Source organism: Brienomyrus brachyistius, chromosome 8 (genome assembly GCF_023856365.1).
Source record: "Brienomyrus brachyistius isolate T26 chromosome 8, BBRACH_0.4, whole genome shotgun sequence".
NCBI lineage: Eukaryota > Metazoa > Chordata > Actinopteri > Osteoglossiformes > Mormyridae > Brienomyrus > Brienomyrus brachyistius.
The window spans coordinates 10,711,621-10,729,879 of record NC_064540.1 but is presented as its reverse complement, the minus strand read 5'-3'; the positions used below and the strand labels follow the sequence as shown (position 1 = coordinate 10,729,879).

The 18,259-nt window shown below is 40.0% G+C and overlaps 1 protein-coding gene and 1 non-coding gene across 3 annotated transcripts in view; one reads left to right on the top strand and one right to left on the bottom strand.

The window, feature by feature from the left end:
- The first annotated feature begins 1,233 nt into the window (after positions 1–1,233).
- trnat-ugu (transfer RNA threonine (anticodon UGU)) lies at positions 1,234–1,306 on the top strand. Its single transcript has one exon. It is a non-coding gene; the product is annotated as a tRNA-Thr (tRNA).
- Positions 1,307–1,774: 468 nt separating this feature from the next.
- Positions 1,775–18,259, bottom strand: part of pcif1 (phosphorylated CTD interacting factor 1) — an 18,239-nt gene continuing 1,754 nt past the window's right edge. The window contains exons 3-16 of one of the 2 annotated variants that reach the window (XM_049021934.1): positions 17,980–18,104; positions 17,707–17,844; positions 17,295–17,431; positions 16,784–16,938; positions 16,254–16,401; positions 15,933–16,016; positions 15,560–15,659; positions 11,764–11,926; positions 10,727–10,902; positions 9,963–10,049; positions 9,685–9,869; positions 6,590–6,683; positions 6,105–6,280; positions 1,775–5,530 (exon numbers count right to left, since the gene is read on the bottom strand). In XM_049021934.1, coding sequence (XP_048877891.1) covers positions 5,251–5,530; positions 6,105–6,280; positions 6,590–6,683; positions 9,685–9,869; positions 9,963–10,049; positions 10,727–10,902; positions 11,764–11,926; positions 15,560–15,659; positions 15,933–16,016; positions 16,254–16,401; positions 16,784–16,938; positions 17,295–17,431; positions 17,707–17,844; positions 17,980–18,104 — 2,048 coding nt within the window. In that variant the 3' untranslated portion in view covers positions 1,775–5,250. The remainder of the gene's footprint in view (positions 5,531–6,104; positions 6,281–6,589; positions 6,684–9,684; positions 9,870–9,962; positions 10,050–10,726; positions 10,903–11,763; positions 11,927–15,559; positions 15,660–15,932; positions 16,017–16,253; positions 16,402–16,783; positions 16,939–17,294; positions 17,432–17,706; positions 17,845–17,979; positions 18,105–18,259) is intronic. The other variant, XM_049021935.1, reaches the window with a different exon arrangement.

Below are 18,259 nucleotides of genomic sequence, written 5' to 3'. Positions count from 1 at the left end.
TATGAATTAGAAATTTATATGAAGTACAGCAAATAGAGCATCATAAAAAATCAGGTATGTTACATTCTCTGAATGGAAGAATATTAAGGCAAGCCAGAAGGAAACAAATTATAAAACATTTTGCAACTGAAATGAAAACTTTTGAAAAAAAAGTCAAAGGTAGATATCTGTCAGTGTCCGTGAAATCGCTTGTCTATAGGAGGTGAATGGTTTACATACAGATGCTTCACATTCAGCTGCGAGTTAATTCTGTGTGAAATGAAACCTCATACACTCAGAAAAAAGGGTAAAAATTTGTACCTTTGTAGTCACTTGGGCTGTACCCTCAAAGGTCTGCCAATGTACCCTTAGATGTAAGTGATTGTACCTTTTAAAGCACACAAATGGACTCTGAGGAACATTTCTGTACCATCTCTTGTGCATTAATGCTGTTTGTGCCTTTGGGATGTTCCTCAGAGTCCATTTCTGTACCTTAAAGGGTACAATTACAAGGGTATGACTCCTGAGTTAAGCAAATGTTTGGCCTTTTTTCTGAGTGTCTGCAAGATATCGAACAATAAAGTTAAAGACGAATGTATTTTCGAGACCACTTGCTGTTTGTCCAACTTCACGGATGAGACTTGTGATTGTCTCGGAGGGAGCGTGCAGACCTCACGCGACAGCGGCGGCGGTAAACTGATTTTTTACATATACTAAACTATTTAGTGAAGGAACTATTAAAAAATTGCAAATCTTGCTAAGTTTTGCTTCCAGTGACTGAGTAAAAAATGTTTTAGTGTAACATGTTGATGATTTGAACGTAGGAGACTATCGCGGTCCTTAGCATGGGACGCAGAAGCGCCATGTAGAGCATCGCACATCTTGCAAGTCGAAGGCAGTGGGTCTGTCGCCACACACCGCCACTTTGTGTTTATAGAGTTCGCATGTTCATGCTGTGTATGCGTGGCTTTTCGGTGGATCCTTTGGTCTCCTATCAATATCCAAAACATACAATTTAAGTGATGTAGAGTGTATAAACTGACCGTATGTGTGACTGAGTGTGAATCCTGCTACGGTAGGTTGGTTACTGCCTCGCGCTGTTTATATTTTATGTAAACGATTACCGGACGAAGTCGTCAGATTAATTGGTAGATTACCTCATTAATAAAATCGATAGCAACAGCGTTTAACAATTAAGAGACTACCTTTTAATCATTTAGATTTAGGACGACTTCAACGCCATTTGCGCATGTAGGCTCCATAGCTCAGGGGTTAGAGCACTGGTCTTGTAAACCAGGGGTCGCGAGTTCAAATCTCGCTGGGGCCTTTTTTCATTTTGCTTTCCACAATTTTCAAATCTGGATCTTGTGTGCATAAAATAGAACAAAAGGTTGAAACAATAACTATAAAGCCATGTTTGACGCCACTGGCCTTTATTAATTCTTGCATAGGAATCCAAATAGATGTAACCGGTCTGGATTAAATTCTTCAGGAGTCAAGATAAGCTCTTAAAATGCTTGACTGGCATTGTTTCCACTTCACTTTATTTTATACATCTAGTCTTACTCTTGAAACATGCATACTATGTATGCTAATAATCAATCTATCATCCAACCAATTATCCGAGTCTGGGTCACTGGGCCCATCTTAGGCAGCAGAGAGCTCACATACTCTCAATCCTGGAGGTGAAAGGCAAGAGTGCTACCAAATTAAGAACAATTATTTAATAATGAAGATGCTGAAATGTGATACAAGGTGGTCACAACCCCTCCACAAAAAGAAGAGAGAGAACCAATCATTAGGATTGTTTTAATGGTTGTTTTATGTCAAGATGTTGCTGGCTTATTAATGTGGAAAAGCAGTTACCTTTTATTTTACAATGCACAACCAATCCTTCCTGTAGATAGTAGAAACAAACTGAAACCAATCACATTTCCACTGTCTTATTCAGTATTATTTCAAAACACGTCTATAACAGTACAACACGGTGCCGCCAACTAGATACAAGTCTGTGTAGGGAGATTTGAAATCTGTAATTCGTGTGTACTGAGGAGCATTAACAAAAAATTATCAAAATGCGTAATGTACTGTAGGATGCTATAAATGCCATTTACCGCAAGTCAGCAGATCTGAAAACTGACACACAAACATAAATTAAGGCAGTGTCTGAGAGAGCTAATTTAAATCACTTATTGTAAGCTAATTTTGTTAATGCACATAAGGGTCTATAGGTGACATATTTCACGTGGAGCAAATATGGTCCAACATGTTTTTAATGGTCTAAAGCGAAATAACTGCACAACACTGATAATCTATTGTCGGAGACTGGGTAGAATGGATTAATATGCATATACATATTTCTTTTCACCAGCTCTGCTCGTTGGTTGCACATGGAAAAAAAAAGATATGGCAATTAGATTATCTACAATATAACACCTTAAGGGGAAGTGGACGGTGATAAATAATGGAATCTCAAACCTTAAACTTTATATATACACGTTATCACACATTAAAAAAAGATGAAGACAATATATGATAAAAATTAACATGTACATAGACCCTAAAAACTAAATTTATATGAAGATAAATCTCATATATTTATATTTGTAAGTGAAAAATATCTGATCATGCAAAATAAATCCCAAAGAAAACAACCATATTTTCACCAGAACAAAAAAATTATAAAAATAAACTACAGGGGTATTTTTTGCTGGTTACACCTGTGTATGCTTGCATTCATAAACAATTATACTTTTACACATAGATTTTTTTTTCCACGTAACACTTTGGTTTAAAACATTTTCTATTTCATAAATTGTATAACTCAAAATTTGCTTTTGTAAAATTAACACAAATGTGAAATTCTGGGGGAAAAAAAAAAACAAAACAGTGGAACAGCAAATGTATATTCTACACATTTTGGTAAAACTGTAGCAAAGAGGGGGAAGTTATTCTGTACAGTATCTACAGGACTTTGCTGGTGACAGCGATATACACTGGGAGGACAGCTGTCTGGTGCTTGTAGCTGCAGTGAATGATGCACGGTTGGGATGAGGCCCAGCTCAGACAGGGCACCACGGCACACATACATGAGGAATACAAGCTTATAATCACAATGCCCACCACGATGACGTGTCATTGCAACAGCATTAACAAACGTAAGCCTTTCCCATTGCTTTTTCCCCTCCTTGAAACCGATCCATTTGAATACTAAATGAATTCCAAGTATATTTGCAGACGCCGTTTTAAATCCATTTTTTTTTGCTGCAACTGACACCCCCCCCACACACACACACAAATCAATTATTCTACAATATACCAGGCGAGCCCTGATACGACTCAGTTAATGATTCTAACATTTCAACCGCGGCAAGGTTGCCCATTACAAAATAAATGCCTTCCAAAGAAATGAGTAACACCAAATATTTAAAAATTTACATTCATAATGCTGCCCAGTGATAATCTCGTGCCTTTGTAAACATTTATACAAAATTAAAACAAAAAAGCGTGTAGTACTCAAAGAGAAAAAATTTGCATTTGGTTCTTATGCCATACTATGGGTCATTTACAGTAATCATAAAAGTATGCAAGCTAATCTCCTACTTCAAATAATTAATTGAAAATGGAGATACAATCCATTCTTAATTTAAGGCATATGAGCATTTAACCTTCCATACTTATGAAACCAGCATTTTTTACCTGTTTCCAGAAAAACTAGTTTGGGGTTAAGTAAATGGTGTAAAAACCCAAAGAGAATCCCTGACACAGAGTACTATTACAACCAAAGTTAAGTAGAAACTGTAATTTGCAATTTTGCCAACCCAGGGTACTAGGAAGGCATCATGAAAATGCCAGAGATATGTGGCATTTTAAAGTTTTTTATACATGGGGCCACTCTTAGCTCAGCGTTTCATAATGAAAATCATCTCATTTAGCTGAATTTTGATGAATAACACCAACACAAAGCAAAGGGAAAGGCATTCAGTTTACATCATCTTGCTGTTGTGGGACTTAATGCTTAGTGTAATTTTAAACTGTAACTACAGACACATGAATGTATGGAAAAAATAATAAAAAACAAGCCATCTATTTCAAAACATATCAGCAATGCCAAATGCCTTTGTCTTCTCCCTAATCTAATACGATCTCTCATAAACTGCAAGAGTCTGGGGCCATGTCACTGCAGGTCACACGATTATACTGAACCCTCGAAGAGGCAGTAACATGTCTTTTGCCTTTTCTACTCTACCAAAAAGAGGGAACTTGAGGGGGGTTTTTTAAATAAAAAGAAAAGGAAAACATAGCTGCCTAAAACACGAACCCCCACCATTTCCAATGGCACGTTCACCGTCAGCTCTGGTCCTGAAGAGCGCGGATGTGTGTTTAAATCTGTCAGCTGAAGAGGTTAAAACATCACTGTGCGTGACAATCATTCTCATGAATACATTTTGCAAAAGTTGAATTTGAATAAACGGGCCAAAAATTTGGACATAGAGATTGTATAACTGATCTTTAAGTATGGGAATTTTTTCATTTGACAGAGAAAAACAGGTGAGTAATCCACAAGAAATACCTAATTATGTGAAATAGGGCTGGACAATCCAGGACTGTAGAGAGCTGTGGGATAATGCAGGCTTCTTTTAAATTGGTAACTGGCTTACACCTCCAGAACCCCCCCCCCCCCCCAACTCGAATTACTCTTGAGATCTAAGATTAAGCCAAAACACCAGCATACCCCCAACCCCTGAAAGACCAGGGATTCTCTCCCTCTTGGGTAAAATCTGGATTATTGCTATACAGGACCAGTGTGGGGGGGCCCTGCTGGGGAAAGAAAGCTTAAAAATGGGACGAAGGCAAAAAAGAAGCTGAACAAGATTGCCAACTCACCCCTAACTGGATTCTCTCCCAGCAACCAGGTTTAACTCCCAATTTTTTTGTTTAATCTGACCAGAGAGCACTGTCAGATATCATAGCACTAGTTTAAAAGGCCGATAAACAACTGACAGAATTACCAGATTAATAACGACAATGATAAAAAAATAGCTACTAATACTACTATTATTACTACAATTATAAAAACAACGACGACGACGACAGTAACAACAGGAACGACAACTTAGTTAAACTAATATTAAATAATAGTCCAGGCAAAGAGAGTAAACAGATGCAGGCACCTCGCAATGCCACCCTGTTTGGGTTCAGACCCCAGAACCATCCGACAGCTTCCCTAGCTCGCCTAAGCTCAGAACACTCCCTCTGCCCGTGTGTGGCCTAGACGCTCCCAGTGTCCGGGGTGGTTTTCTCCGTTTGGCTGGAACTGTCCTGACTTCCTGGGGAGTCCAGGCTCCCCACCTGTCTCATTTTGGAATCTCTGTCGCCCGTGCTAGAGCCAGTCGAGGGGCCTGGGGAGGCCAGGGAGCGGCCATAGACGCGGTAGGCGGCTTGCAGCTCCTGGATGCGCTCAGGGGTGGGCTCCCACTTAGCGAAGCCAGCGGTGTTCTGGAGGATGATGATCGCCGTACCATGGACTGCCTTGTAGTACATCTCCTCTCTGGGAAAGATAAGCCAGAGTTTGGCATTTGATACCTTTTAAAGACATCTTGCATAAACTTGATTTTAAGCTGTAAAATTGTAAATTCATGGTTACCTTTCTTGTATGTTTCTGTATAAACATACAAGTATTTATTGCATATAACTGCTTTAAAAAAAAAACAAAAAAACAAGTATTTGGTAATACTTTAAGGCCATGTTTTTGGTCATTTATAAACACATTCATAACAATCCATTCATAAATAATTAGAAGCATGGCTGTATTTATCAAAAGGCATAACACTATATAGGCATCTATATAATTCATTATGAATGCTTTATGAACCTCTCATCTATAATGCATGACAGATACATTTAAACTTTGTGCTGCATTATAAATGTATAGGGAATTATAGCTGAGAGCTTCATACGGCACTCATAACGCATAATAAACATGTCTATACATGCCTATAATGTGTTATGCCTTTTTCTAAATACAGCCGTGTTCATAATGCTTTACGAATGCATTATAATGTGCTATGAATGTGTTTATAAATTATTATAGTTATTTTCATTATGGTAAATTAGGGGGGCACCTCTTGCAGATGTGCTGTGAGCCGCTACGGTACTCATGCTCGAAAGCTTGCACAGTAATCTGCTGCCGGCGGAAGCGGCTGGCCTCCATGCGCGTCAGAGCGGAGGTGGGGGGGTCGCGCCACTCTGGGATGAAGACGATGAAGGACAGGGGCTCACTTGAGCGTTCCAGGAGGCCCTGTGTCACCCGGGGGGGGGGGGGGGGGGGGGGGAGGGCAATCAACAGGTAAGTCAGTGTATGAGGACTCTAGTGGCAACAACAAGAATGGGTTTTAACATTCAGATTTCAGCCACCTGTTTGGGCCTGGAAACAGTACTAGCTGTTTAGATCTAGTCACTAACTTAGTGTGGTTACCATCTTCGCATTGGGGGTCGTCACAATAAACAGACTAGATGCTTTTGATAAGTGGAATGACTAAGATTGACAATTTTGGCAGGGCAGAAGTAGAGTCCATGCAGGCTGCAGAGAGGGAGAAACCAGACGCACCTCAAAGTGGGTTACCATGGCATCCATCAGCTCCTCACAGAAAGGCGGGTTGGCCTCGAAGGAGCCACTGACAGGCGAGAAACTCAGAAAGGGCCTGAGGAGGCAGGTACAAAGGAGATTCTCCATGACTCACAGATATATATTAGTCCTGCTTCTAACAGAAATGGAGGGTTAGGTTAGAACATTCGGTAACGCTTTACACTGCAGCTCCATAATGCCTTTATAATACATTCATAGATCATTCATAATCAGTATGCAAGCATACCTTACTATCCTAACATGACAGCTTTAATACACATAACAAATGTCATATAATTAATAAGAAACATTATATGGTTATAATGTTTATTATTAATGTATATTACAGCATTTAAGGCAGGGGTCTTCAACTCCAGTCCTGGAGAGCTACTGTCCAGTAGGTTTTCTGTCCCACTAGGCTTCTGATGAGCAACACCTGTTCCTGGTATTTATCTGCAGCTCTCCAGGACCAGAGTTGGAGACCCCTGAATTAAGGTATGTTAGGATGTTAAGGTGTACTTGCATGTTGCTTAGGAATGTTCTATGGACGCATAATGAATGCATTTTGAAAGTGCAGTTAATGTAATGTGCTACCAAACATTCTCCAAAATTTTGCTATGGAAAAAGAGTGGTGTGTGTGTGCGTGGCTTATCCCCATCAAACATTTCATTTGAGAATGAAAAATATCGAATAAGGACCATTTCCTAACTTACACTGTAAATGGAGCTTAAAGTTAAGGCTTTCCTGGTTTCAGCATCAAGCTAACAGTCAATTGCGATGCACAAACCTATATAAAACCGGTCTGTTTAACCCATGGGGGAACCACCATGAAAACGGTGAAACATCAGAGGAAAACTTTAAACCAATTATTAAAAGTATAGTAGATAATGCGGAAAAGGAATAATCACTAAAATTGCAAAGCCAGATAAGGTTTTTTTTTCCTAACAGAGTAAAAATGTTTTAGTGAAACTTTAACCCCCTGCGCGATAATGTCCATACAGTATGACGGTATGAAAAAGCCCGACCTTAATTTAGATTACTTGTAGTGATATAGTCAACAGCACCTAAACCAAGACCAAATCATTACCAAGACCAGAGTGTATCAAGATCGAGAAAAGACCAAGACCAATGCAGGGCTAAATTTAATCAAGTTCAAAAACGGACTACATAATGTAACACATTAGAAAATGTGGAGCATTGGTACCATCTTGGGGCTAGGCAGTATGGCCTAAAATTTGTATCACAGTATCATTTAAACCATGGATGTTTTTGCTTAAAATTTCAATATAAATTCTTCTGTACAAATGTAACAATTTCTTAAGTAAGACACACCTTATTGGATGCATTTGAACTTTGAAGCAGGATGTTTTACACCGAAACAGTACTGTGTTAACCCTTTAAACCCTATCCATTTTTGAGTGTTTTTCTATCCCGTTGATTTTAGGCTTATTACACAGTATGTACATGGGCTAGCCACATATGCTTTATGGTTTTGTTTTCCGGACATTCTAGGCTGCTCACATGCATCATAATTTGATGTGTAAATGCTGACACAGTCTTGAGGTAATCTTTTTTATGAGGAAAAACTACTTGACATTTCTCAATTTTTTGTCTCATTGACTATAAAAAAATTGTCCCTGTGATGGGGGAATGCAGGGGTTTCATTGGGGACCTTTCTATGGCTTAGTGTTAAGAAGAAATACATGGTTAGTACCAGGCAGAAATAAATATTTTTGATTTTGCACCCATTTGGTAACTTGCTGAAGTTGCCCGATAGACAGCAATGGATGGTCTTATATTTTAATGTATTAATTTTTTATTTATCTGAAAGAAATTGAAATAGAAAAACATTGTCTGTGTTTGATCCACTGACATAGACAGTTTTAGACTCCAGTGCTGAATGTATATCACTATAGATTTTCCTCATTTACGCTATAATTGGTAAAGTGAAATTTGAGATAAAACTATGAGTTGGCATTTTATTCTCAAACCAACATCATTGTGCTTACATGTAGGTGTTCTGATTACGATGGGTGTGTTCTATTTCAACCGTTTTGATGGACCATGACATCAATCATACATATACAAATTTTTGTGAATATTGTGAAAAACAAATCAAATAATTGTCTTCCTAATAGGTAGAATGTTGCATTTTGTTATTTCTAGTAGAACTCCAGCCCATTTTGAGTGTTTTTCTATTTCTATATTTATAGGCATATAACAAATTATAAAATAAATATTTTGGTACTACTTTTTATGAAGCCCATATTCATAAACCCTAATAACTGTTCTATGAATGAATACTAATGAATATTAAGCTGTTGTGATGAATACCGAGACGTTTTAATGAGTGGTCTTGAAATAAAATCTCAAGTCCTGTATACCCGAGATTGAGACAAAAGACTTTAAAAAGTGGTCTCAACGAGTCTCAAGTATTACAACACTACTTACTAGCGATATAAGATTTGTATGTGCATAACAATGTATTAATATCACCATGCACCTATTATTTGGAGGAGAATAGTACACTTCAGTTTTATTTTATTTGGAGGTTTGTAAAAATAAAAATTTAAAAGGTGAATGTCATGTAGCTGTGTACTTTTGTTATTTAAATCTGTTGCACCTGCTCTTCTTTGGTAAAATAAAATACGACAGATAAAGTCTGGTGTACAGCAACTCATTTTCAGTTAATTATTTGTTCCTCATTCCAGACACAGAGCACTTTATTTTGAGAGTTATTTAAGTAGAGAAGATCCGGTAGATTAGTCCAGTTTGGGGGGATTGTAAAGTTTAACATTTTCTTTAATTATGAAAATAAAATTTAACAAAAAAGTTAGAAGAAAAGTTGATTTTTGCTTGCATATGCTGTCAATTTTAGTTCTAAGCAAGAAATTCGGAATCGGCAAAGATCAGTATCGACCAATAAAATTGCACCCAGTGCATCTCTACCCAAATGGGTATAAAGCACCGCTACAAAGTAACAGGGACTAAACTGAAAACGGTACCGTACTTTAAAAAAGCAGCTAGTGTCAAAGAGCAAGGTTAGCCACACTGTGAGCAATGGTGCCAAAGCTCACCCTCGCGAGCCGAAGAAGCCATCAATGTCTGGGAAAGCGGAGCAGAACTGCTTGAAGTAACAGTTGAGTGGTGATGCAAAACATTCAAAGCTGACACCGAACTGTTTGTTCAGAGCTTCGAACACCGGCACAGGCAGGGCCCCCTGCAAGCCTGTCCCCTCGTGCACGCCGGAGCCAAACATCACCTGCAGAGGAAGCACAGTCCATGTTGGCTAGGGGCATTCTTCAGAGTTAGCGTTAGCTAAATAGCACCACTGCTAAAATGCACCTTCAATTACCTGGTATCTCTTGATAAGGCACCACACTCGTGAGAGGAACTTCTCAAACCTTGGATCATCAATGCAACTGTACCGGTATAGAAGCTCCTAAAGACAAGAACCAAACAAGAAAAGAAAAGAGAATTTAAGACATGAAGAGCACATAGCTGTGTTGTTTTGGGTTAGGACATTCTGGAAGGTCATCAGTTCAAATCTGATGACTAGCAGATTAACCGTATTAGTGTCGACCCTTCAGCAAGACCCTTAGCCCTCAAAAACAGCTCCACTGGCGCGAGAGAAAATTGGCTAATCTTGCGTTCTGATGTCAAACTTCACTCTGAGACATGTCTAAGAAGAGCATAATGTTAAGTTCACATTACATGATTTTAGCCCCTATTTTCCCACTCGCCAACAGTTTTTGGAGATCAGAGGCAAATTGGAACTTGATTGCTATGTGTGATGTGCTGCAGATGTCCGCCAGATATTTGGTGTGCTAAATATCTAGATGTTGTCATTGACTCCAAGTCTTGTAGGTGTGAAAAGTATCAGCGCTACAGCCAATGAGCGCACAAGACACGGGGTAAGGCGAAACCCACATGTAGGAGTTTCAAAAGCTGTTAAAGAGGCGCACGTGCACATGCACACACAAAATAAGCAAATTACATGAAAGCTGTAATATTTAATATAACACCACCATTGGATGGGTAAAGTTGGTTTTTTATTAAACACCCACATGGCACTAAACGGCTCACATTAACAAGATTCACAAATTTTTTGCTCCTCACCAGTTTATTGAAGTAGTTCCGGTTGACCTTGACCATCTCGCCTTTGAAGCGCAGGCAGGCGACATCGTTTTCAAAGTGCAGCTCGACACGAGGTTGTGGGGGAGAGGGCAGGGCGAGTCGGACGGGATAGCAGTACACAAGTCTGTCCTGCACCTCCTGGGCTTCCGCTCCATCTTCTGGTCCAGAAACATGCAGAGGATCAGAGAGCAGAGTCAGCTCATTTTAATATGGCGCCTTTTATAACACTGTTACTCCAAGGCACTTGTGACACATTCTTGTTAAGTTGATTGACTATTTAGTGTACAATAGAGTCCCTGGGGAAAGTCGGGTTAAGGCCCTTGCTGAAATACCCAACAGTGGCATCACACAGACAATCTTGGGATCTGAACCAGTGACCCTTCAACCACAGACACACGATCCTAACCAGCAGTGGGTTTTGTTCCCCCTTTTGGACTGTAGCAGCGGGCAGCATAGGGATTTATGAAATAAAACCAAAATGTTTCACATTTCCCAGAAGCTCTTGGAAACAGAAGAAAACATACCAGCAGCCAAGTAATGTCATTTGTCATTGTACAAAAACAGTGCTACAGTTTCTTGGCCACCTTGTAACTTGAGCATTTCAGTGATTAAGGAACCACAAGGGTAACTAAACAGGTCGCAGGTTAATGTTTGGAGGATCACTGGATTTTTACCCTTCAAAAAGTACTTAAGTTGAATTAAATTGTCATTTGTTTTCCCTGGGAACACTTATCCAATGGCCAGTTGTACTGAATCTGGAGCGTAAATCAGACCACACAGGGTTCCTGCACACAGCACACACAACGGGAAGACTGCAGAATTTCCTGGGTAAAACCTGGAAAATGCTGCGAGAACCAGCAAACTCCATGCATAGTTACACCACCTGCTTGTACACAATAGTCCAAAGCATCAGTTAACTTAAAAAAATGCTAATACTTCATATCACGTCAACATTTCGCTCACCTACAGATTTTACCCTCAGAGAGCAAAACTGAAGCATAAATGGCTTTGTGACTCACCAATGATGTTGCAGTCTTTCAACAGGGTCTGATGTGACTGCCGCATGCGGCGTACATATTCTGTGGAGATGTGATAGATCTTTGTACAGATGCCTTCTATCGAATCCTTGGCAACGGCGGCCACATGAGGGCCACACTGTTTGCGTAAGTGCTCTAGACGGTCCTACAAGACAGAACAGCACACGAGTAGCACGATTAGCACCACTGAATCTGCTCGATTCGATATTCTTATCAGCATCGGTACAAATCCAGACCTATTTGACAGATTGGGTGTTGGCCAAATGGAATCCATCCACATCCAATACTTATTTGGTTTCTGGCAGTCAGTAGATCATGTTAAATGTATTTGTAAAATAAATTTACAACACCTCTTTCCCATTTTATATGTGCTTTTCGTGGTATTCAAGCTGAACGCTAATACTGCCACTCATTGTGCAGTGACTTGCTCTTATGTCACGTGCATACCCTTTGCAGAAGGAGGAGCATAAGTACGTCAGATAAGAGGGTGACAATCTGGATGTATTTTACGTTTTTAACAATTAGTAGCACGGCGATTTGCAGTCTTTGTAAAAAGTCTTTGTAAAAGTTTTAAGAGGTAGAAGCCGTGTTTAATGGAAAATCCCATTAAACATGGTGCATGCAATTGTGTCAGGCAACGTGAGTAATACGAAAAAAGCAATGGATGATTTGGGAGTCGGTAGCTCGGGCTGTTTTGTGCACTTGCTGCAGCTTGCGATACATGAGGGGCTGCTATTACAACAAAGTGACGCTGTTGCCAGTGGGAGAAAAACTGTGGGGCATTTTAAGCAAGCGCCAAAGTTTACATATATTCTCCTGGAAGATATTCACGTTCAACTGCAAAATGCCTCAAAAATGCTTAAAACAAGATGCCCAGTACGTTATGTATGTTTCTAGTAGTCTAAAAAATTGCGCCATACAATTTTTCTCTTTCTGTTTACTAGATATTAATAAAATTACATATTTATACTTTATGTAATACAGCAAATATAAAGGTATAAAGAGCTCTTGCATTGGAATCTTTGGTGTGTATCTGAATCAGATCGGAAAAAAACTGTGGATCGGCCCATCCCTAGAATCAACAACTATTTACAAAAAAAAAACAGTTGCACCATAAAGAATGTCCTTACAAGCAGCCTGGTGCAGGTTTGCCCATTATCTAAAGCCCTGGTGATTATTCCACAAGCGCCATATAATCACGATGTGATATCATGCCGCCCTAACAGCAGTGGAGATCACCAGGACCACTCTGCCTTCTCTGCTGGACATTCTCAATGACCACTGAATCCAGAGGCCACTGGTATCATCAAGGACCATCCCAGGTTCTTTGCTCCACTGCCATCTGGTAGGAGGTTCTGTAGCCTCAAAGCCAGGACAATGATGCTAGAAACCAGTTATTATGTTTTACCTTCACACCACTAAACAGCATGGGTCCTCCCAGACTAAGACTAGGTCTCGTTTACTTACTTACTATTACACATTTTGCTTCAATGGCAAACATGTTACCATCCATCCATCTTCCAAACCACTTATCCTACTAGGTCGCGGGGGGGGTCCGGAGCCTATCCCAGACGCAATGGGCATGAGGCAGGGAACAACCCAGGATGGGGGGCCAGCCCATCGCAGGCAAACATGTTACGAATTTTCACAATTTTTCCCCCTATAAAGTGGTCTCTCCAGCAGTTTTAATTTGTATCAAAATATCACTTCTATATTATGTCTATGCCTTAGTATTTATATTCTGTTTATTACTATATTACAATTCATTTGCACTACGATCAACATGAACAATATTTCAGCTCATTGTTTGATTCCATGCATGATATATCCGAACCTAACATCAAGGGACATTTTCACATGAGAATACCCATGTGTTCTCAGTTAAATCCAACAAAAGTAGTGAAATAGAAAGCAGTGTAATTAGCTGAAAGCATCGTCATGTGGTAAACTTGACACTAGGGCTGTGCGACATGACCGAAATCTCAAATTCCAATAAGTCATCTTGTATCCCGATAAGATTTTTTAAATTATATTATATATATACACACATATACATATATAAAAATATATGCACGCATATGTTTTACTACAGATTAGCTGCAGTTGGAAAACAATTAAATCTGCAACAAAAATAAAAAAATGAATGAGGTCACAAATGTACCACGATCCACAAGTGGATGGGAAGTGATCCACAAATATGCAAAACCCTTTTCACATATACAAAAATCGCTCCATATTTTTGTGGATATGATTTAATAAAATTATTAAAAAAATAAAAAATTGCACTTTCCCAACAGAGCATTCAGTTAGATGGTATTCATAGCCTGGGTCTTTATTGAGCTAGTATCCGAAAAAAATCATTGTAGAGTCTTAAAGCACTTATGCAAGTCGGTCTGGCTAAGGGCGTCTGCCAAATGCTGTAAATGTAAATGTAAAAAAAAAATAAAAAATACACACGTACATTTGTGGATAGTGATATATTTGTTATTTTTTTTTCTACAGATCAGCTGCAGTATATGGAGCCCCCAAGAAGTCTGGTTGGGAAAATATTTTTGCGTTCCCTCATAATACCTTTCCGCTACTAATAATAACTGTACTGTGTCCATTTAAAGTACAATGAAATTAATGGACTAGGATAAACCTAAACGATACAGACGTGTCCAGTTAAGTGTGCTTTAAGCATTAAACTGTAGGGGAAAATACACACTATGTAATTTTAAACGTACGTACTAGTAACTGCACTGTGTCCATTCACCGTCAGTGACTGTAAACAAGACAGTTGGGCTACTGAATGAGAAGTGCACACACAAACACTGAAATATTAATAAAAATTTGCCCATAAGGAAATCTGGAAAACCAAGGGGTGATGTTTGTTTTTGTTGAAAGACCTTACAAGTGAAAAATTTAATATAAAGTTAACTTTACCGTGGTGTCATAGTTAAGGTTTAAACCCAGGCCCACTTTCCCACAGTGCAATTATTAATAAATATGTTTAAAACACATTACATTAAAGTTACATGGTGCACATTGTCCCCCATGCCGTCACGTTGCAGCAGATAGCATGTGGGCAAGTGTAGGGGGATCGCAAAAGTATTGCGAGTGAAAACAAAATTTCCACCCAGACCTCTTAGGGGCTCTGTAGCAGTACGAACTGGACAAAAAGATAAATAAATAAATAAATAAATAAAAACTACAAATCAATAGGAGGGACATCACAAACGTAACGTGATCCACAAATAGACAGGACACAATCCATGAATGGCAGGTAAACACATTTCATGTGTACAAATCTCGCCATTTTTGTGGACATGATTTTACACGACACAAATAAATACACATTTGTATATTTGGATTTGTAGACAGCTAAATATTTGTGGATCATGGTACAAATGTGGATTATCTTCTGTGGGTTAAAAATAATAAAGTCCAATAAAAACTTCCATTCAAGTGCCTCATTCCACGTGGTGGCGTGTAACCTAGCAAAACTGCCATCCAAATGACGACGAAATGCTGATGTAAACAAGGCATTTCGCAACACCACGAAATAAACAATAGAGCAATAAGAAAGACGTTTTTTGTCATTTTACGTCGTCATATCATAATTAAGAATCTTGTACTTTTTATATAGCTGAGTATTTAACTGGAAAAAGTCAAGTACCACCAGAGAGTAACAGGAGTGCAATTACAGTCCCCAGTCTAAGACCTGAACTAGCAGGCACTGAGATATGTCCTTAAGCATTATACCACCTGCAGAGCAGATCGGGGGTTGGACTCGTACCATGTAATCCTCCTTGCTGGCAGAATGGTCTTTCCTCAGCCAGTTGATGGTGTCCTCCACATTCCACTTGACCACCTTCCTGCTGTCTGGTGTGGCGTTTCTGTAGGAGCAACCAGGTTAATCCTGATTAATCCCAACGTGTCAGTATTGTTTTAAAATATTTTGAGATTACGCTTCCTGCAATCCTGACCAGGACAAGCAAAAGGGCAGCTGGACAGATGGATGAGATTGAACTCCAAGCACAAACTAAGCATTTTACCGTTAAAGGATGTCAGTTTTTCAGGTGCCACCCATGATTACCATCAAACTGGTTTGCACATAACATGACTAGCAGTCTTCTAACATGACACACAAATACTTTTCAGAAACAAACCTTGATTCAATCATTTTTTTCGCAGCTTCCGCATACTTCAGCAACAGCTTTCGAGCTTCCTCCTTGTACTTAATGCGAGATAACCTGAAATAGAATTTAAGCACTAATGCATTTAACATAAAAAAACTGCATTTCTCTCAAAGTTTTTAATGAGTGAAATACACCCATATGACAATGGCAAATCAGGCCTGGCCCCAGTTTTGAAATATCGAGTGTGTCACAAGATTATTTAAAGGGGATGGGGCAATGACAGGGGAGGGGGTCAAGCAGGGGAAACAAGGTCTGTGGTGAATCATCTTAAAGGTCAGAGGCAGTACTGACCTGATGGGGATGTCATTCATGACCTCACGGAACATGGAGGGGGAAATGACGGGGTCACATTCGCTGGGGAGCAGGGGGTCAGGGCCCTTATCCACCACCTTCCGCTCAAGCAGCCAGCGATTGAATGACTCTCTCGGGGGCTCGATCCCTGGGTGGATCAAGCACGGTCATGTTTGAAGCTTTTACGCATTAAAATATTGAAAAATATCAAAGTATCCCCAGCACCAATGTCACCTACAAGTTGGCTTTGATTTATTTTTTTTTTTTACGGTGCCATAAAAATTAAAGAGGAAAATGCAAATATTGTATTTTCAAAAAAATGCAGGACAGAAGGTTACATACTATTTAAACCTGGACCTAACTTACTCTAAAAACCTACGTAACTGCTTCACTGTAAACTAGACACTTAGCTATAAAAGCACATAAACATAAAATGTCAGTGTCATTAATAAAACAGTAATAAACAATGCACTTGCATAATCAGAATTAGCCTCTAGAGGCTTCTGCTGGCTCTTCTGGAGCATACGCACCCTCCCGCTGGTTGCAGAGCTCATGGTAGTGCTGCCGGAGCTTGGTGGTCAGCTGTGCCCTTTGGAGCTCCATCTCCGGGTGGGGAGGCAGGTAATCGGCGGGAGCCCTCTCCCGGATCACGGCGTTGGTCTGCACGTCCAGGTCCCAGTACACTCTGCATGGACGTGTGGCAATAAAAGTATTCGCAGGCGGGACAGGGAAAACGTGGACAAGTGCTACACTATGGGGCCTAATTATTCGGACCCACTGAAGCCTACAGTACTGTGAAAGCCTTGTGTTAGGATACTAGGGCAAAGCACTTCTGCATAAGCACCCCAGGAAGTGCACTTTTACATTCACATTTATTTAATAGACACTTTTACACAAAGCGACGTACAATTGAGAAAGCAGAGTCAACCAGTCTCTGGAGCAACTGGGGGGTCAAGAGCCTCGCTGAAGGGCCCATTTGCCCACTCAGCCACACACAGCCCCCACTTATGTGAGACAGCCCTCTAACGCTGATGTACGTACGCTGTTGGACGGTAAGGTGCGGGTGGGGGCAGGACTGGCATCTGTTTGTCTTCTGCTGTTGAGCTCCATGGCTTAGCCCCAGGGGTACTGGGGGAAATGGGGACCGTGGGGGTTGTTGGAGTGACGGGAACATCAACCTGGTCAAATTGGGACACAGATGAAAACCATAAAAACACAGGCAAAGGGGTAGGGCATGGAACTGACTCATTGGCTTTTGTTGGGATATTTTAACAAAAACTACCACCTGGATATGGTCCATTGGGTTGCATTCTACAGTTTATTTCACATTTTAAAAAGTAAATCGTGAACTTTTGGTGGGTGTTAATTTTAAACACATTTATTTTAATATAGCAAACAAACAAGCAAGGCAGACAGTATATACAGTTTATCCATAAGGCAATGCATGACTCACCCGAGGCCTTTTGAAACTATTAGGGTTTCCCTGGGGAGTCTCCTCCGATAAGCGTCTCTTGCGCTGTCCATTCCCAAGCCCAGAATCCGCCACCCCTTCCCCAGAGGCTGGAGCAGCATTCAGACCCAGCGGGTCAGACTGTAAAGACAACAGCGACAGGATCATCGGCGAATTGACATGGAACAGACAGAGTCACACCAGGCAGCGGTTCTCTAATTTACCTGATTGACAGTTATGGCTATTGTGTTTTGACGCAAAAGGGGCGGCACTTACAATGACATCATGCTGCCCCAGCACAGGCATCTCCCACAGGGACTGGTTGGTGAAGCGATTGAAGTAGTACGGTCGATTCTCACGCTTGCTCCAGCACTTGGACCAGCCAGCCTGGATGAGCTCATCTACAAAGACAAGAAAAACTCCATTCAATCATCAAGTCATCATCTAAAGTAGCCGATTGCTCTATCACTTTTGCTCTATCAATTACTGCAATTAAAACAAAGTTTCTTTTTACTCCATTCTGTTAATCATCAAATCATCCTAAATCGACAATTAT